This window comes from Dipodomys ordii, unplaced genomic scaffold (assembly GCF_000151885.1).
Source record: "Dipodomys ordii isolate 6190 unplaced genomic scaffold, Dord_2.0 Scaffold48, whole genome shotgun sequence".
Taxonomy (NCBI): Eukaryota; Metazoa; Chordata; class Mammalia; order Rodentia; family Heteromyidae; genus Dipodomys; species Dipodomys ordii.
Genome location: NW_012267264.1, coordinates 5552601 through 5574047, shown reverse-complemented (window position 1 = coordinate 5574047; position 21447 = coordinate 5552601). Strand labels below are relative to the sequence as shown.

At 36.9% G+C, this 21447-nt stretch overlaps 1 protein-coding gene across 1 annotated transcript in view; it reads left to right on the top strand.

The window, feature by feature from the left end:
* The window catches only part of Ptprz1 (protein tyrosine phosphatase, receptor-type, Z polypeptide 1), a gene marked incomplete at its 5' end in the record, with an annotated part of 112976 nt that overhangs the window by 61507 nt on the left and 30022 nt on the right, over positions 1 to 21447 (top strand). The window contains 3 exons of the mRNA XM_013019952.1: positions 1657 to 1703; positions 3755 to 7301; positions 13647 to 13791. Of these exons, the coding sequence (XP_012875406.1) occupies positions 1657 to 1703; positions 3755 to 7301; positions 13647 to 13791 (3739 nt within the window). The remainder of the gene's footprint in view (positions 1 to 1656; positions 1704 to 3754; positions 7302 to 13646; positions 13792 to 21447) is intronic.

Genomic DNA, 21447 nt, shown 5'->3' with positions numbered 1-21447 from the left:
TATTAACTTTAAATCATGGCAAATGGGTGCATTTTCAGATTTTGCTGGAATTCCTCGGGGAATAAAATTCATGTGTAGAATTATATTTTTAGTTTAATATTTATTAATACCTAGTAATTTTCTAATATAACTAAACTCAGGACAGTTTTCAAAGTCAAGTCTTGATATGGTAAATATATAACATCAGCTCAGTTAATGTTAAATATTTATTCTACATCAATGCATTTCTTTTAAAGACATGTAAATACTTAAAGCATAGAACATAAACATCATCAGGGGGCTGGGAATGCGACTTAGTTGTAGAGTGCTTGCTTTGCATGCATGAGGCCCTGGGTTCACCATATAAGCAGAAAAAGCAAGAAGTGGCACTGTGGCTCAAGTGGTAGAGTACAAGCCTTGAGCTGAAGAGCTGAGGGACAACGCCCAGGCCCAGAGTTCAGGCCCCACAACTGACCAAAGAAAAAAAGCATCATTGGGGGTTGGATACATGGCTCAAGTGGTAGAAGGCCAGCCAGTGAGCAAAAGCATAAGGTACTGAGTTTGAGTCCTGGACCTATTTTTAGGTCTTTGGACCTAAAAATAGAGCATCATCAAGATGGTGCAGAGCACAAACTTTGGAGATGGAATGAGACAATAAAAGCAAAAACAATAAAAACATTATCACAATATTTCTCAAGCCCTCACATTCACTACTAGCTTCCTAATAACCCAAGCAGAGAAAGACAGAGAGATTGTCAATATGGCTACATTTCTTGTTAGAGAATGAAAACCACCTCTTAGCCTTCCTTAACAATTGTTGACAGGTCTTCTTTAGTGCCCTGAGATATCCATGAACTGAAAATAAATTGATTCTGTTAGGGAAGAAGAGACTTCAAAGAAGCTAGTTATTGAATTGTTTTTGTTGTTGGCATTAGCTAAGGTTCCTTTGGGAGAATGCATAGGAATATTTCCATCCACTGCTTCCTGCTGTCAAACTGATCTGGTACCTGCTGGAAACTCCATTGTACCTGATAGGGCGCCCTGTGTATAAATATAAACACAATTCTTTGGCACAGGGGGTGGGGGTGGGCGGTGGGAAGGGCCGGGAAGGGGAAACAAAGGAGGAAGCAACAATGCTTGATAAGAAATGTACTCATTATCTTGCCCATGTAATTGTAACCCCTCTGTATGGTATTTTCACAATTAAAAAAAAAAAAGAGTGAAAAGAGAGTTACCTAATCCTCACTGAGAAGAAACTAAGAAAAGGATAGCCAAAGAAGAAAATGGATCCTACAAATTCTCCAGAAAATAGCATTTCCCCAAATACACTTGCATCCATTCTAGTAAGGATGATGAAAATTACTTGAGTGTCTTTCTACTTAGTTATATCATTTTCATTGGCTTCCTTTACTCCCTGGTTTCAGTGACAAAGGGAGGGTGTGGGAAAGGAATTGGAGTGGAGACAAATAATCAGTGTTTTGAATGGAATTGTACGTAGGTTTATGTGGTGTTCATTAGTGTTAAAATTAAATTTTGAAATTTTCATTGTTTTATTTAAAGCTCATAGTTTTTGTTGCTGTTATTGTTTTACTTTTCTGACTTTTTAGGCAAAGGCAAACCCACCAGGCTGAAACAGCTAAATAGCAAGTAATAATCATTTTGTTTTTTATCTTATAGAACTTGACCTTTTTCCAGAATTAATTGGAACTGAAGAAATAATCAAGGTATCACCCCATTTTATATGCAGATGTTTTACATGTTAAAGTCTATTTGGAATAATTTCTTATACTTTAGGTATTGTTGTGTTAACTAATAAAAGTTAGTGTTGGCTTATTCATTGTTTGATTACTTGCTAGGCTTTAGAGTTGTATGATTCCTGTGTAACAAATTGGAAGATACTTTGATTGGTTTAATACAAAATAATAGAGATAAGGAAAAACACTAGTGAACTTTAAACCTAATTTTGCTAATTTACAACTAACCAATGGTTGATAAATTTGTAATAAATATGTAGCAAAATCAAACCTATATATTTTCATCATTTGATTTACTTACATTTGGGCTATTTATATAATAAATGTGAATTGCTAATGCAATGTTCCCCAACTAAATTAATATTTAAGAATCTGTATAAATTTTAACATTTTCTTAATTTTTATGAGAAAAATGATTGTTAAATTAATCATATATTTTATCCTAAGCTCAAATAATGATGTTCTACATAGCTGAAATTATGCAGCAAGCTTAGCTCTCTGTTTGATATGAATATATGCATGTGTTCATACTTGCTTTGAGCATACTTGCTTTGAGATTCAGAGTCCTTTACTGATGTTGGTCAAGTTCTCCTTGACTGACTTGCTCTGTTCATTTCTTCTTCTTCAAGAGACACAGCCAGAAAAGACCTGTTGTCTTGGATGATCCAGTAGATAACAGCCCTAAGAAATGGTTGAGTGCAAAAAATACTGAAAAAAGCATGTCCTACAAGGACTCAAAAATACTTTATTTGGCCATTTAGTTTTCTAAAGAGGATGACTAGATATAATGTAATATTCACTATTTTACACAGAGAAAGAAGATAGAGGGAAATGAAGAGAGATAGGGGGAACTGGAGGAGGGGGGAGAAGGTAGTGGGCTGCTGTTGACTTCTACTCAGAACACTACCAATCCATTGTAGTGACTTAAGGGTAGACTGAAAGCTCGGCCGCCTGAATAGTAATAATAAAGAACAGTTACTATAAAATACTTAGTGTTAATACGAATGAGAATTAGGCAAAGGGAAACAGAAAATAAGTTTCACTAGAATCATATTTTGACAAGTTGACTTTAAAATATCTGCTTATATCTAAAGAAGAGCATATTAAAAACCAAGGCAAAAATCAAATAGTCCTTTAGTTACGTAGTACATATTACATTCAATCTGTAAAGACAACTACAAAGTATCTTACTTTTTTGTGGGGGGTGGTCAGTCGTGGGAGCTGAATTCTGGGCCTGGGCACTGTCCCTCAGCTCTTCATCTCAAGGCTAGCTCTCTACCACTTGAGCCACAGCGCCACTTCCAGCTTTTTTCTGCTTATGTGGTGCTGAGGAATCGAACCCAGGGCCTCATGCATGTGAGGCAAGTGCTCTACCACTAAGCCACCTTCCCAGCTCCAGTATTTACTTTTGAAACTGGTAATTTAGTAGTCTCAATCTAAAATATAATAGGCAACTATAAATAAGGTATTTGCATTAAGTTTAACTAGTTTTCTTAGAGGATAACGGTTATACAATAGAAGCATGGCGAGTCCACAGAACAGAACAGAAAATAGTATACAAAATAGTATTTAAAAAGAGAACAGAATAAAGAGACAAGAAGAGAAAGAATAGAATCTTAGCCTGGTGGTGCATTTCTGTAATCCCAGCTGCTCAGGAGATGAAGACAGGAGGACTACCAGTTTAAGACCAGCCTAGTAAAAAAAAAAAAAAAAAAAGTAAGGAAGACCTTATCTCAGAAACAAACAAAAGGACTGGGGCTATGGTTTGAGTAGTAGATTACTTACTTAGCATGTATGAAGCCCTGGGTTTGATCCCTAATACTGAAAATCAAAAGTTTCCAAGACTCTACAACTGAAGAATATCAGTGTGTGTGTGTGTGTGTGTGTGTGTGTGTGTGTGTATCTGTCTGTCTGTCTGTCTGTCTGTCCAAGTGCATGTGCATGCACACATGTGCATGCATGTGTGTGTTAAGTTTTTTTCTCTTATAACTTTATGTTCTGTTTAATCTTGTTTCCTAAAGGAGGGAGAAAGGAGAAAAAACACTGGAGAAGGCACTGTTGCAAATCCTGGTAGAGATACTGCCACAAACCAAATAAGAAAAAAGGAACCCCAGGTTTCTACCACAACTCACTATAATCACATAGGGACTAAATACAATGAGGCCAAGACTAACCGATCTCCAACGAGAGGAAGAGAATTCTCTGGAAAGGTCTATGTGCCTAACTCATCTTTAAACTCCACTGCCCACCCAATCATTGAACTCGACACAGAAAAGGAACTGTCTTTGCCTTCTGAGACTGTAACTGAACTCCCACCACAGACTGTGAATGACGGCTCTAAAAGTGTCCTCATATTCCCCCAGATGAACTTGTCTGGGACTGAAGAGTCTTCAAACATAATTCCTATCACGGAATATCAAGAGCTGTCTACTGACCTGGGAGAGGAAGAGAGCTTATTGACTGATTTTAAGTTTGATGCCGGATCTGACGATTATTCAGGCTCCAGCCCAACGCCCTCCACCAGGCCGTTCTTCTCTGAGAACATATCTCGTGGATACATATTCCCTTCAGAAACCCCAGAGGCCATCCCCTATGATGTCCTTAAGCCAGAATCAACAAGGAATGCTTCAGACGATTCAGCTTCATCAGGTTCAGAAGATGCACTGAAGGACCCTTCTATGGAGGGCAGTGTGTGGTTTCCTAGCTCCCCAGATGTGACCACACAGCCTGATGTGGGTTCTGGTAGTGAGAGCATTCTCCAAGCCAATTACACTGAGATGCATATGAATGAATCCGAGACCACAGCTGAGTCCTTTACTTCAGGCCCCGTGGTGTCACAGAGTCCTTCAGCCACAGATGTGGAGATGCCACGTTATTCTACCTTCACCTACCTCCCAACTGAGAGAACGCCTTATGCTTTCACTCCATCTCCCGGGCAACATGATTTGGTCCCCACGATCAACATGGTACACTCGCAGACAACTCAACCCATGTACAATGGTGAGACACCTCTTCAACCTTCCTACAGTAGTGAAGTCTTTCCTCTAGTCACCCCTTTGTTGCTTGACAATCAGACCCTCAACACTACCCTTGCTGCTTCAAGTAGTGATTCGGCCTTGCATGTTTCGCCTGTATTTCCCAGTGTTGATGTGTCATTTGAATCCGTCCTGTCTTCCTATGAGGGTGCACCTTTGCTTCCATTTTCCTCTGCTTCCTCCAGTAGTGAATTGTATCGCCATCTACATACAGCTTCTCAAATCCTCCCGCAAGTTACTTCGGCTGCTGAAAGTGATAAGATGTCCTTGCATGCTTCTCTGCCAGTGGCTGGGGGTGATTTGCTATTAGAGCCCAGCCTTGCTCAATACCCTGATGTGACGTCACATCAGACTGCTGCTCCTGCCGCTTCGGAGACATTGGAATTTGGTAGCGAATCCGGTGTCCTTTATAAAACGCTTATGTTTTCTCAAGTTGAACCATCCAGCAGTCATGCCATGATGCATGCCCATTCTCCAGGGCCTGAATCTCCTTATGCCTTCTCTCATCATGAGGGCTCCCAACACGTCCTCTCTGTTCCTTACAGTTCTGCAATACCTGTGCATGATTTTGTTGATGTTTCTGATCAGGGTTCTTTCCTTAGCAGCCCTAGCTACGTATCTATGAGTAGATCTTCACTTATAACCCCAACTGCGTCCTTACAGCAGCCTACCCAAGCCCTCTCTGGTGATGGGGAGTGGTCGGGAGCATCCTCTGGTAATGAATTTATTTTACCTGACACCGATGGGTTAACAGCCCTTAACGTTTCTTCGCCTGTTTCTGTAGCTGAATTTACATATTCAACATCTGTCTTTGGTGGTGATCCTAAGCAGCTTACTAGAAGTGAAATGCTAAACGCGAATGAGACTGAACTGCAGATGTCTTCTTTCACTGGGATGGCTTACCATTCTGAAAGCACAGTCATACCACACATGTACAATAATGTAAATAAGTTGAATGTGTCTTTACAAGAGACCTCTGTCACTAGTTCTAACATAAAAGGCACGCTTCCAGCGTCGCTTGCCTATCCAGTCACCAAGGGTCTTGAGCATGAGATTAGCCAAGCTCCAGAAAATAACTTCCCAGCTCAACCTTCACACAGTGTAGCTCGAGCCCAGGGTGAGATTTCTCTGAAACCTGTGCTCAGCACAAATGCAGAGCCCACCTCCTCTGACCCTGCTTCTAGTGAAGTACTATCTCCTTCAACCCAGCTCTTGTTCTATGAAGCCTCATCTCCTTTTAACACAGAAGCATTGCTACAGCCTTCCTTCCTGGCTTCTGAGGTTGACACCTTGCTTAAAACTGCTCTCCCAGATGTGGCTAGTGCTCCGGTATTGGTTGACACCCCCAAAGTTGATCAAATTAGTTCTACAGTGTTGAATCTCATGGTATCAGATTCTACTTCAAGTGAAAACATGTGGCACTCTATAGCAGTACCGATATCTGACGTGTCGCCTTCTTTTAATACGCCCTCTGCCTCACTGCAAGGCTTAACAGTTTCTTACCCACGTGAGAAGTATTTGGGGCCAGTTTTGCTTAAAAGCAAAAGTTCCCAGCAAGTGGTGCCTTCTTTGTTCCAAACTGCCCATTTGGAGACTAACCAGGCCATTCCCCCGGAAGGAAGGCATACATTTGTCACTCCTGTTTTATCAATTGATGAACCGAGTGCACTTAAAACTAAGATGACATATTCCGATGAAGTATTCGCCTCCACCAAAAGTTCTGTGGCAGAGGAGGGATTTGCTGTCACCCCAACAGTTGTTTCTGATATGCTTGTATCTGCTGATGGTTCTGTTCCTGCAGGAAATGGGTACATTTCTGTTCCAGCTGTTTCTCCCAACAGAGATGGGGCTATGGCCACAACCAAGTCCCTGCTTCCTTCTACAGCTACCTTTAAGCTGATGCATAGTGCCAGATCTGATGCTGATTTAGTGGGTGGTGGTGAAGATGGTGATGACGATGGCGATGATGATGATAATGCTGATTATGATGATGACAGAGATAGTGATGGCTTATCTACCAATCAGTGTATGTCGTGCTTGTCCTATAGAGAATCACAGGAAAAGGTAATGACTGACTCAGATACCCAGGATAATGATCTTGTGGATCAGAATGACCCAGTATCATATTCCCTTTCTGAGAATTCTGAAGAAGAAAATAAAGTCGCAGGTGTAACTTCAGACAGTCAAATTAGTGTATACGGAAGTCCTGGTCTATCACCACCCACAAATACGCTAATCCAGCAGCCCAGCGATGGCAAGGAAGACAGTGACATTCAGACTGGTAGTGCCCTACTTCCTCTTAGCCCAGAATCTAAAGCCTGGGCAGTTCTGACGAGCGATGAAGAGAGTGAATCAGGGCAAGGTGCCTCAGATAGCCTTAATGATAATGAGACTTCCACAGATTTCAGTTTCCCAGATGCTGATGGGGTCTTGGAAGCAGGTGACTCAGAAATCCCTCCCGGATCTCCACATCAGTCCTCTACATCATCTGTCACTAGTGGGCACTCAGAAGTGTTCAACAGTTCAGAGGCAGGTTAGTTATGACCGAAAGGATAGAATGAAACATGGCGATCCTCTTGCTATCAAGGTTAAAATAGAAGGATTGTGGGAAGATAGAGATGTGTTAAAACAACAGACCATCTTGGTTTAAATCAAAACTTTCAACAAGTCAATTTACAGCTTTTAAATTATGATTTTATTCCACAATTTGGAAGTGAATATTCAACATATTTGCGATTCTTACTTCAATTCTTTTCAAAATCCACAAGTGTATTGTATAGATTGTTGATGGTTATTCTAAAGGCTGCCATTTGTGTGTAGGAGCAATGACGTGGGCATCATATGTTTTCATATACTGGGCGGTTTTTTTGATATGCTCAACTGTTTTGAGATTTTTAGTTATAAGCTAATTCTATGGAATTAAGAGGTCTGATCAAAGCACCTCTGTTGCCACATTGGAAAGGGACTTAGATACAGCATATTCACCTCAGCTTAGGAAGCTTCTTTTGTTTTTTCAAGAAAAAATAATTGCTAAGTTTTGAGAGGCGATGGAGAGGTTTAAAACAAAGGTTCTGATTCAAAAATTTGTCATTCTTTGAATCTCATAATGTTGCCTAAAGAGGGCAGTGTAAACCAACAAAACACATTTTCCTTTGTGTTTTCATGTGCTCTGTGCCTTTCTCAGCTGAATAATAGTCATTTATATGCATAATTTGTATAGGCTTTGTATGACAAGATGTAAAACACTAGCATATTTTATGTAGAAATGCATTTCATTTGTTACTGTGTCTTATGCAAATTGGTTTCTTAGCCAGATGTTTTCTTAGGACAGATTACTTGCAGCATATATGATACAGATGTATGCTTTACATACTGATGGGAAAGAAATGGAAAGTTTAATTTTCTTAAGCATATGAAATACTAGATAAGTTTATGCAACTGTTGATAAGAATTTATAACTTGCTTTTATTAAATAAGATGTTTTTAAAATAACAATTAAAATATTTTCACCTTAACAGTGCAAAAGATGAGCTAATGTAATACCTTATACACCTATTGCATAAAAGTAAGTCGCTGTGGTTTTGAATATAGATCAATATCATTAGGATATTTTTCTTCTTTGTTATTTTTATCTTTGAATTAGTTGTGTATTTTTCCCTCAGTGTAGCAATTAAAAGTTATATATTTCGATAGACAAATTTTCATTTCTGTATTCTGATTTGATACTCATTTAACATTACATTTCAGATTAAACATTTAAACTCTGATATGTGAAAATGAATATTGAGTTTGTAGGTCCATATAGTCTTTAGTGTTGCCACATATGGATTGTTAATCTATCCTCAATTACAATACTTTTCAGAAATCTTTCAGATTTATTTTAAAAGGAATTATCAGAAATCTATTCGTCTTTTGTGCTAGTCACATATTAATATATTTACTAGATTGTGCTATAATAGGAAGATTGTAAATACATCTGCATAGATATGTAAACCTATACTTTTTTTTTTTTTGGTCAGTTGTGGGACTTGAACTCTAGGCCTGGGCACTGTCCCTCAGCTCTTCAGCACAAGGCCAGTGCTCTACCACTTGAGCCACAGCACTACTTCTGGTTTCCTGGGGGTTAATTGGAGAAAAAGTCTCATGGAATTTCCTTCCCAGGCTGGCTTTGAACCTCGATCCTCAGATGCCAGCTTCCTGAGTAGCTAGGATTACAGTCATGAGCCACTAGCACCTGGCCCAAACCTATACTTGTTTACTGAAGCAAAACATTTCTCTTCAATATCCTAATTAGATTTATTTAACTGTTAAGATTATGTCCTCCCACTGATGAAAAATCAAATGAATACAACATCCAGCATCATGAAGTAACACAATTAATGAAGTAAGTAAGACTAAGCAAGCTTAGGGGAAAATACTTGGTTATTTATGTATCCGTATCTATCAAAACCACGCTACCCAATTATTGAATACTCTCCTTTGTCGGAAATTTATAGCTTAGGGTATATTTCTAACAAGTACAAAATTGACAAGATATGTAAAACTAGAGATTATATTAAAACTTGCAATATAGAAATGAGTACAGACTGAAACATACTAGATTCCTCGATCCAGGATTCATAAAAAGTAAATACAAAACTAAGCCTGGAAACATGTCATTTGTGTCTGTATCTTAGAAAATACTTTCATGAATGAGAACAATAACTGTGTGTGATAACAGTGTGTATGATAACTCTGTGTGTGTGTGTGTGTGTGTGTGTATCACTTAATGCCTTTTTTTAAAGTACTGAGGTTTTTGTACTTAGTAGGGTTCGACAGCTGAGCCATACCTTGGGCCCTGTTTCTCAATGGTTATTTTAAGTTACTTACTTTGAGTTCACTGAAATCTGCATAATTTAGGCCCGATAATTTTTGTGATCGCATCCACCCACAAGACAGTGTCTCAAGGACTTGTTTCTTTCTTTTCTTTTTTTTTTTTAATCTCGTGTTTCTATCCAAAGACGTTTAAAACCAGTTTTTTTGTGTTTTTTTTTATTGTGAAAATACCATACAGAGGGGTTACAATTACATGGGCAAGGTAATGAGTACATTTCTTTCTTTCTTAGACTGGCTTTGAAACAAGATCCTCTGATTCTCATCCTCCCAGAGAATGACAGGCATATGCTACCACACATAGATATAAGTTGAGAAAGTGTCTCATGAGCCTTTCTGCCTGAGCTGGCCCCAAATCATGATTCTTCTGTGGGCAGCTTTCCAAGTAATTGTGATTGTTTGACTAGTGTGTGTTACAGTTAAGTTGTAATAATTAAATGCTACACATAACATTTTAAAATAATGATCTTATTTATAAATTTTATATCAGTGGTCATTTTCATTTAGGTGACTAGTATTCAAGTACAATACAAAACACCTATTTTAGTTTTGACTAAATGAAAATAAAATCAAGACAACTAGTTGTTCCTCATTGATGCACACAAAGCAACTAGTCAGTTATCTGTGCCTTCATGAGGTATGCCATCTTATTTAAAATACCTAGGATCTGGGCCCTGGTGGCTCATTCCTGTAATCCTAGCTATTCAGGAGGCTGAGATCTTAGGATCAGGGTTCAAAGCCAACCTGGAAAAGAAAGTCCATGAGACTCTTATGTTCAATTATCACTTTGGCTCTGTGGCTCAAAGAGGTAGAGTGCTCACCTTGAGCAAAAAAGCTCAGGGACAGCACCCAGGCCCTGAGTTCAAGCCCCATGACTGACAAGAAAACAAAACAAAATAAAATACCTAGGACTTAGAATATATTACCATAAAATTATCACTTTAACTCATCGATTGAAAAGCTTTCACATCTCTTAGAGAACTTAAAAAAGTAAATAGAAGACCGTGTGTGTGCTTGTATGTGAGCACATGTAATGCATGCACCTGAATGTGATGTGTATTTAGAGCACATTGCCTGTTTTGTGTTATATATCTCATATATATTACACATATAATCACACATATCATGAATATATATACACTGCATCTATATAACAATATATGTATACTTACATCTTATATAAATGAAGTGTATATGTACATACACAAACACCTATATTTGTGTAGATATAGATATATATTGTATTGCTATTAATTTTCTGACCATTGAAAACCTGTGTGGTTACATACTCTCACTTTGTACATTGATCTACATCATGGACTTTCATGTATCTGATTCTGAAGATTTAGTGTGGTGGGCCCAAAATTTGCACTGTTTTTAGGATCTTTTAACAATATGAACCACTGTTTGTAAATTGCTAGATGCCAAAGACATTACTAAGCATAAATATCATTTATTACCACAAGCTTCTTTTCTGTTGGGATTGTTAACAATAGGAAAACCATGAAGACAATCATGAGTAAAATGACTTTCCTTTTTCAGTTTCATAAGAAAATGTTCATTGCTTTCGCCATCAGTGCACTTCAGTGTCTTCATGAATCTCCACACCACACACAACATCCATAGCCTATCGTTGACCTAACAAAAATAGAACCTTCATTTTTTTCAAAAGACTGTTAACTATGTACAAGTGTCATGTGACATAAAATCTTCCACTTCCTATATAATTTTGTGATTTTTTTTTAAAGTCACATCCTCAAATTCCACTTTTTTCCTCAAAAATACATTAATTATAAGAACAAGCAGTTGTGGAAAATTGTTTGTCACTTAAATTCCTTTTATATGTTTTTAAATGTCATTTAAATTCCTTTAATATGAGCAGATGAAGTTCTGTGCCTTATCTGTCATTCTCCCTAGTTACAGACAGAAGCTGTTACAATAGATCTTAAGTTTTCTGTACCTAGATGTATTTCAGCACTATCCACATGAATTTATTATCAGCCCCAAATTTTCAAATTGGTAAAGGTTTGAAATTGATTCTGACCACCTTGGGCCACTAATAGACTCGATGCAAAACAGATGTGCCAAGCATAGAAAGCAGGTAGACTTTGATGGGGAACTTGAACATAGTTATCTTAGATCTTTTTTTTTTTTTTTAGTTATCTTAGATCTTGTACAGGTTGCAGACAAGACTCTTACTTTGAGGCAATTTCAGCAGAGCAAATTAGAACAGTTCCCATGTACTATACTATAAGCTGCCCACTAAACACACCTCCAAGCAGGGGGAATTGAGTGCAACTCGCCACCAGCACTGTGTTATGCACCTGATTTTTTTTAACTTTAATTTTTTGTGAACATACTGTACAGAGGGGTTACAATTACATGGGCAAGATAATGAGTACATTTCTTACCAAGCATTGCAGCCTCCTCCCTTGTTTACCCTTCACATCCCTTCCCTGCCTCCCCCCGCTCCCCACCCTGTCCCCCCTCCCCCCCCCACCGAAGTTATAAAGTTCGTTTTTGATATGACAACTTGTACTTCTTGTACTTCTCATAGTTGCATCAGGTCCACCTGTATCCTTAAACGACTTGTTTTTCCCCATCTCCTCCACAAATTATACCGACATCAAATATAGTGAAAGCAGGGGTTATACTGTGGGGGAGGGACATACAAAGCTACAAAGAAATAATCTTATAAATGCATAAAAAACATTTAAATACATATCTAAGGGTTAGGGGATGTGGACAGAAGGGAACCTTACTGCATTGTTGGTGGGAGTGTTAAACTTGTTCAACCACTTTGGAAAGCAGTATGGAGGTTCCTCAAAAGACTTCACATAGACCTCCCCTATGACCCAGCAATCCCACTTTTGGGCATTTACCCAAATGTTTACAAACAAGACCACACTAAAGCTACCAGCACAACTATGTTTATTGCAGCATTATTTACCATAGCTAAGATATGGAACCAACCCAGATGCCCCTCAGTAGATGAATGGATCAAGAAAACATGGTATATATACACAATGGAATTCTATGCCTCCATCAGAAAGAATGTTAGGAAATAGAAAGGCTTGGAAAAAATTATATTAAGTGAAATAAGCCCAGCCCAAAGAAACATAGGTCCCATGGTTTCCCTTATTTGCAATATCTAGTATATGTATGAGTCAAGCAGGAAAGGTCAGATAATGTGATGTTAGGAAAATGAACCCTTAGATATGCACCTGATTTTAACAACTTGAAGTGTTATAACGACTTTCAAAATTACAGTATAATTTACCTGAGAGATCATACAATAGACATTTGCTATTTAAAAAATTAACCCAAGGGATATATTGAGATTTCTTTTAAATTATTGCACCTAGATTTGAAAATAAATAAGTATATACATATTCCTTTAATAAATTATATTTTGTTTATGATAGAAAAAATAGTAAGAAAAATATTCAAAACAACACTAAAGACTAACTTGTATTTTAAAGTATAATAACTTGCTGGATCAAAAGGATATTTTAATTTATAAAGTGTTATGCTAGAATTATTTTTCTTCATAAGACTTTGCTGCTGCTAATAATTACCTAATTGAAGAGTTTAAAATAATTATATTAAGATTAATTTTAGAAAAATCAAGACTGTATATGATGACTCAGTAAGTAGCGTTGCTTTTCCTGCTCAGCTTTTTTGCTAACTGGCTTGTTTCCTGATTTTAATACTTCCATTTACCTTTCAACAAACTTTTCCAGGCAATTTTATCCTCACCTCTTGACATGACACCTCCACTTTTCCCAGTTTCTTTTTGGTCTGGCCCTTGGTAATTTTCTTAGCTCTAACAATCTGCTTTACTTTTCAAACTTAAATTAGCTTATAATCATAGATATTCTTTGCATCCCAGAGTCAAAATTTAAAGGTAAGTAACAATGAAGGTTGTAATAATAAATCAATTGAACAGTGTTGTGACTTTGCCTTCCTGTTAAATGTTAACTCTCTCAATTTTCTCTGACTACAGAAGCCAGTAATAGTAGCCATGAGTCTCGTATTGGTCTAGCTGAGGGGTTGGAATCTGAGAAGAAGGCGGTTATACCTCTTGTGATCGTGTCAGCCCTGACTTTTATCTGTCTAGTGGTTCTTGTTGGTATTCTCATCTACTGGAGGTAAGTTGAGTGTTTGTTTTGGAAATTTTAACTTATGAAACTGAGATTTTAGCCATATTTCAACTGACAGATTTACAAAGCATATTCAAAATTCATTTTACATGAGTCCTGCCATTAATTTATTCAGATAACTAACAACAAAAGCACAAGAGTAAGTGAGTTGATTGTTCTTGTGCTTTAATCAAAGAATTGTGAGGAAAATGAAAGAACTTTGACATTAGTTAATATTTTAATAAGGTATTTTGACAGCTTTACTTTCATATTCATCTAATTACACATTGTCATATCCCTTAAATCTCAGCTTTTCACCAGCTGCTGTAATCCTCAAAGTTATTATGTAGGAAAACATAATTTTGGTACAATAAAAATATTTTTAATAACAGTGAATTTGTATAAGACAAAGGTCAACTATGAGTAGTGATAAAAACTTACAGCCTGTTTACAAAAGTAAAACTGTGACAATTAAAATATATCGATACATAGAGAACAAAGTTAATGACTATAACTTTGAAGGTGTCATTAATAATTCATTGAAAAACATCTCAAGGGCATCCCATCATAACTTTCTTGCCTATCATAAGCAGCCCACACAACTAATTAGTAGATATACTAGGTATACAGTCGATGTAAGGCATAAAGTTTTCTGTTGGAAAATGGATTTTTGGATGATACCAGGATTCATTTCTGTAAATGAACAAGGAGCACAGCTTAGTGCATTTTACATTTGCTCTAAATAAGAATTTGTTCAGAAGATCTATAGGGAATTCCTTTTTGCTTAGCAGTATTATGATATAAATCCCTATCACTGCTCTCTGATACCCTAAAATATATTTTCCCAGTTTTCCCTCCAAAAGTATCTCTTTTAATCATTGACAATGTGCATGGTGTCTGGTATTACATTACCTAAACTTGGGAAATGTCATGCTTTCAAGACATTCATAATTAGTAAACGTAAGCAATTTTCTATGAAATACAACACAAACCTTAATATATCGCAGTTAAAATCTGATGAACAAAGGATCACAAGAGGCCAGAATGGTCAAATCTGATGTGGCAGAAGATCCAGGAAGTAAGGATCAAGAAAAAGGTCAATGAGATGGACAAAATGCTATGCTGAAAAACGAACTTTACGACTTTGGCAGTGCGGGGCAGTGTAGTCATGGAGATGGGAGGGCAGGGATGGTAGGGGAAAAACAAAGGAGGCAACAATGCTTGATAAAAAATGTACTCATTGCCTTGCTCATGTAATTGCAACCCCTCTGTACAGTATTTTCACAATAAAAAATGTATTTAAAAGGAAAAGGACAGCCCAGGCAGTGGTACCATAGGCAAGGGGACTGGAAGAAGGAGGGATCTGAGTGTGTCAGTAAGGCATATAGGATGTAGCCCTCTAGAGCCGACTGTTGATTGGTTAACACAGAATGCTCTCTCTTGGCCAATTTCATCTCTGACTTCCTTTACAGAACGGAGTAGACTTCAGGGAATAGAAAATAAATCATGTTTTTGTTAGGTTACATGGGTTAGAAATCAATTTTGTTTAAAACAAATCCTAAACTCCTTCCTACTGTGCCCCAGAGTGCTTTACACATGGTATGCGATCCATATACATTTCTTCAGTCAGCATTCATTTGATTTTTTTTTCTCCTCACTTCCCATTGGACTTACTTTATAAAAAATACTCAGCACATTTAGATATCATACTTTTCATGATTACTGGTTATCTGATTTTCCTGCCAAAGCATTTTATTTAACAGGGACATCCATAATAAAAATGTCTAAAGGTAGGAAATACAAACCAGTTATTTTTCACAGTACAAAGTGCTAAAAGTCTAATGAAAATCCCTTGTAGTGCTGGGTATCAGTGGCTTACTCCTGTAATCCTAGCTTTTACCTGTGTAGTGGCTTAGGTCTGAGGACTGTAGTTCGAAGCCAGCTAGTAGGAAGTCTGTGAGACCTTAACCACCTAAAATCCAGAAGTGGAGTTGTGGCTCAATTGGTAGAATGCTGGCTTTGAGCAAAATCACTCAGGGACAATGACCAGTCCCTGAGCTCAAGTCCCAGGACCAACACACACACACACACACACACACACACACACACACACACACACACACACGAGTAATTTATAGTTATTAAATTGAAAAACAGAATAAGTTTTATAATCTTTACGAATTTTTTCTGCAGACTTGAAAGTAACTGTTTTATGTCATTTGATTTGATGTTTCATGGAAAATTTAGATCTTGAGTAGTCTTCATCCTCTTTTAGTAATGAATCAAACCATACGTATTACATGAAGAAATTATAAAAAACAACTCCAAGTTGAAGACATAGTAAGATGATTCACTTTTCCCCATAGGTAATTACACTTGTGAGTAGTAGTTGACAAGATAAGTATCTTGATTGTCTTGTGCATATGTTTTTATCTATCAAATGTGATTAAATTTAACATAATTTCTCCAATTTTAAATTTCATCAAATATGGTTAGATACCTTTGCTGGTCATGTTCACTATAGGGTATTTATCTTTTTAGATTATTATATATTAGGTGTGTTATGTGTTGAATCACAGTACTGTATTCTTCAGTGCATGTGAGTTACTCAAAACTCTAGCATAGAATCTTGTTGGCAATACGATTTTACTGAAATGGAAACATTTTAGACATTTGTGGAAATTACAGCCTAGGCAAAGGTATAAAAATTCTAATGGCATACCAAAACCAGTTCTACTATTAACAGTCTTTGTGAGTTTATAATTTTTCTTTAAAAATCTTTAATAAAACAAAATTAATAAATCATAAAATTAACCTGTCTGAAGTATACAATCCAATGGTTTTTAAATTTTATTATTTCCTTTATAATTAACATTGAGTAGTTTTTATGTTGTATAGTAGACACTCAGGTCATCTTATCATTGGGCTGAAAGTATTTTACATACATTGGATGCAAATCCTTCACCAGTTATCTGATTTGCATGTTTTCCATATAGAGCAACTTGGGTCTTACATATTGGCAGCTTTTAAAATACTCAAGTTTTCAATATTGACCTACTCCATTTCATCTATTTTTCTATCATTACTTATGCTTTTGGTATCATCTCTAAGAAGATGCTTCAAAATGGAAAGCCACAAACTTTTACTTCTAAATTTTCTTCTAGAATTTTTTTCTGAATGGCTCCTGCTTTCTGCTTTCAAAGCTAGCTACAATAATCAAGCCACAGTAATCAAGAGAATCTGAAACTAGCATAAAAATAAACCAGTCGATCAGTGGCATAGAATTGAGAGACGAGAATTCAGCTCTTACATTTATGATCAACAAAATTGAGAAGAATATCGGGGCTTTAAGGAACAATAATAACAAAGTGGTAGAACAAATCATCTTTTTGTGTCTAATTTGTCTAACTCAAAATGTCACCCATTATTTCATAGAAATCCTGATAAATCATCTTTGGTTAAAAAAAAAAAAACCATAGGTGACAATATCTGAGTCTGTTCTCAGTCCTTTCCCTAGTTCTGCCTTGAATTTGTCTCCTGACCTTGGGCCTGTCCTTTCCTTGTCTATAGATTAGTCCTTTCTGTTTGCCATTTGAGTTGACTCTGTGGGTCATCTTGAAGTTTTCAGTAAGAACTTGTTAATGGAACCTATGAATGAATGCTGCATGCTGCATATTGTTTCATTCCTATGTAAGGATTTTGAGAACTGGAATAATAATGACATAGTTCCAGCTTCTGATTCTAAATACTTACTGTGAAGAAAAGGTGTAAATTAAATAATCAGATTACCAGTGATTGATAGGACCTGTGTCTACAACTTTGAAACAGTCATCACTTTTTTCATCATGGCTGAGTGATAATTAGCAAGAGACATGGTTATCAACACTTAGCACATACACGTGAAGACATTCACTGCTTATTCACAACAGATGGACTATGGAGGCTGAATCTTGTCATACAATAAATAATGTGCCTTGAAATTGTTTTCCAGATGTTTTAAGGTTTAATTTACATGAGCTGAGCCATAAGTTCCTAAGAGACAAAATAACTTCATCAGGGAAGATTTTCAAGTAGTTATTTTTAAGGGAACAAAACGAATGTTTTGATCACTTTTAAAACTTAAGACATTAAAACATTCCAAAGTGATATTCAGCAAAATATACCACATCATTAAAAGAATTATAAAAAAGAAATTTCCATGGATGCAGTTGGTTTTGCTAGGTGAAGTGTTAAAAAATATGAATTCTCTCTTTTTTAATTTTTAATTTAATTTTATTCTCCCAGTCCTGAGGCTTGAACTCAGAGCCTGGGCACTGTCCCTGAGCCTCTTTATGCTCAAGGCTAGCACTCTAGCCACAGCACCATTTCCATCTTCTTCTGAGTAGTTTATTGGAGGTAAGAGTCTCATAGACTTTCCGGCCTGGGCTGGCTTCAAACCACGATCCTCAGATCTCAGTCTCCTGAGCTAGGATTACTGGTGTGCTCCACTAGCATCCAGCTATGAATTTAAATTCATAGCTTAAATTCAAGTTCATGGGTCTTTGGAAGTAGCTACTAACCAGAATGGAGCCTTTCTGGGACTATACTGCCTTTTAAGGAGAAAGGAATTTGCCATGTAAGATGGCCCTGTACAATATACCTAAGCATTAATGATGGTTTTCACCCACAAATTAAGCCATTTAATTTTAATTGTTCCCACTTACAAGATTTTGAGTATGATTGATAAGAATATTTTGGGAAATTAATTCCATGTAACAATGCCATGTGAAATCATTTGTAAAGCTAACAAAGATTTCATGACATTGTTGAAGCAGGTTGAGTTGATATTTACCTATTTACAATGAATGAACTTCACAATATATAAACTTTTATATCCTTCCAGATGCTGCCTTCTTCCCATTCTCTGAGTTATTGGTATATCCTTAATCCATCAATCTCTCTATCCATCCATCTGTCCCATCTCTTCCTTCAAAATGTGTTTATATTTTAAGTTCATTTAAAGCAGGCATAGGTAGGGAAAATAATCTAGGATTCCACTAAGATCATATTGTTGGTGGGATTTATTTGTTGCTAGAAATCCACCAAATTCAAGGAGAATTGGGTATTTATTATATTATTGATACTGTATTAAGACTCTGGAAAGATAAAGCCTTTTAAAGTCTTTTTAAAAAGATGTGATAAAGATATAGGCATAAAATAACTGTATTACAAGGTAATTATCCTAATAATCAATTAACACTTTCCCATAATAGACAAGAAGTTTACCACTGAGTTGCATTTTAATGAAATAAACAAGAATAAGATCTGAAAATCAAAATCACTTTTGGATTGATTAGGTGTATTTTTCGGAATTGTCTTTATAAAGGTATAAATGAAAGTTTAGGTTTTGTGCAATGGAAACAGAGAAACTGGAATGTTTAGTGTCTGCTTAGGGAACAAGAAAATTTTTCACAGTGAAGGTGCCTCTCAGATGTTTTGAAGGAGAGAAGTATGTATTTTCATGACATATTGATGAGTCAGGTCAAAAGGAGTGACATGTTTAAAGCAGAGAGGAGAGATACTAAGGAGAGAACAAGGCAGACTCAACTATCTACCATGTGTTCATACAACTGGAGCACAAATTTAAAGGAAAAGATTAAAACGCATTAAGCACAGCTTACCCTGTCTAGATACTGGAGAGTGGTAAGAAGAATTTAGAAGGGCACTAATGGCTCACGGCTATAATCTAGCTACTCAGAAGGCTGAGATTTGAGATTCTGGTTCAAAGCTAGTCCAGGCAAGAAAGTCCATGAGATTTGCATCTCCTTTTAACCACGAGAAAACCAGAAATGGAGCCAGAGCAGAGGGTCAAAGGTGGTAGAGCATTAGCTTTGAGCAAAAAAAAGCTCAGAGACAGCACCCAGGCCCTGAGGTCAAGCTCCATGACCAACAACAACAACAAAACATTTAGTTACTAGCAAATCATACATCCTATCATCTTAAAAAAAAAACTATGAACTTTGAAACTAGAACCAGTAAGTGAATAGAAAAGGGAGATAAATACCAACAGAACCAAGAATCTCACTCTTTGTATCCCATATTTAAGTGCTTCAGAAAGGAATGCATTTTGATTTAGTGGAAGAAGCTAATAAAGAGCAACTATAAATGACATTGAAAAGTGAGCTCCTTGTCACTGAACCTTAACTATATGTCACCATGTTAATAAGGACATTCTTACCATAGCTATGAAGCGCACTAAGTCCCGTATGCCATTTCATAGTACAACTTTTAAGATTCACTAAAAGAAATTTTCACTTCCTTGGTGATGACATTTTAGAGCTGTCAGCAGGACTTTTCTTCTGTGATGTTACGATCATGTGCCAAATCCTTATCATTATTTCCTTATCCATGTTAAGCATGGATGAACAGATAAGTTGAGCTGGCTTTATTGTTTCTGAATGATCTGTTTCAGTTCTGTTTATGTGGACATTCCGTTGGATGTTTTGTTGTAATCATGAGACATGTGGTTCTCATTTTGCCCTTTCCTATTCAGGCTGCCATCTTCTCCACTTCTTAGGATATGAACTTAACTCCGCATGCCTTTGACTTTGCTTCAGCTCATTCCACTTGTCTTTCCCCTACACTGCATTTCCTGTCTGGAAAATATTATAGTGTTCTTTCTTCTCCCAGGTTTGATTATAAAGGCTAGACTTTCACATCAGAGAGTTGTTTTTTGTCATGAGCTTTGTTGTTTAGGAATATTACCTTGTTTGTTACATTAAATATATTATGAGCAAGTTATACAAACAAACTACAGTTCCTTCCTTGAACAAAGCTTTTGGGCATGACAGCCCTGACAACCAACATGACAATGATTAGGACAAAGTACTTTAGATTGTTGGTCTCCCTTATTCCTATGAGGGAGACCAACTATAAACATGTCAAACAGATAAATACCTAACAATAATACAGAGGGTTCTCACTATTTTAGTTTCCTTTCCTTTTTTTTTTATTTTGCCATATGGCAAAAGCAATACACATTTAGTTGAAACCATACTCTGATTTGGGAATGTTAATCTTATTCTAGGCTTATAGTCTGTAGTATAATACTTTCCTAACAGAATGGTGGGCAGTGGGGTTGAGCCATAAGGGTGCACTGTGTTGTTAATCTGGTTAGGGGTGTACTGAATGCATTTCAGCTTATGATAGTGTCAGCTTAGTATGAGTTTCAAGACATAACCCATCATAAATAGAGAAACACCTGTATTTCATATCTTTTTTTCTCATTTCTTTCTTTTTTTGTATGCAATTTTTATTGTAAGAATACTGTACAGAGGGGTTACAGTTACATGCGTAAGGTAATGAGTACATTTCCTATCGAAAATGTTACCTCCTCCTTTGTTTTTCCCCTACCACCCCTCCCCTCTCCACCTCCCTAACTCCATCCCTCCTCCCCCGAAGTTGTAAAGTTCATTTTCAACATTGTGTTCATATCTTGATATATGCCACAAAAACGAAGCAGCAAAGGATGATGACTTTTAGAGATGGACTGACACTTTCAGCTAGCATGGTCTCAGGGACTCAGAGGAAGTAGATTTGGGCTTGTGTAACAACCAGAGGCAGGAAGCAGGTGGGCACAGGAAGTAGCAAAAACCAAGGTCCTGGGATGGTCTACAAAGAAATTCT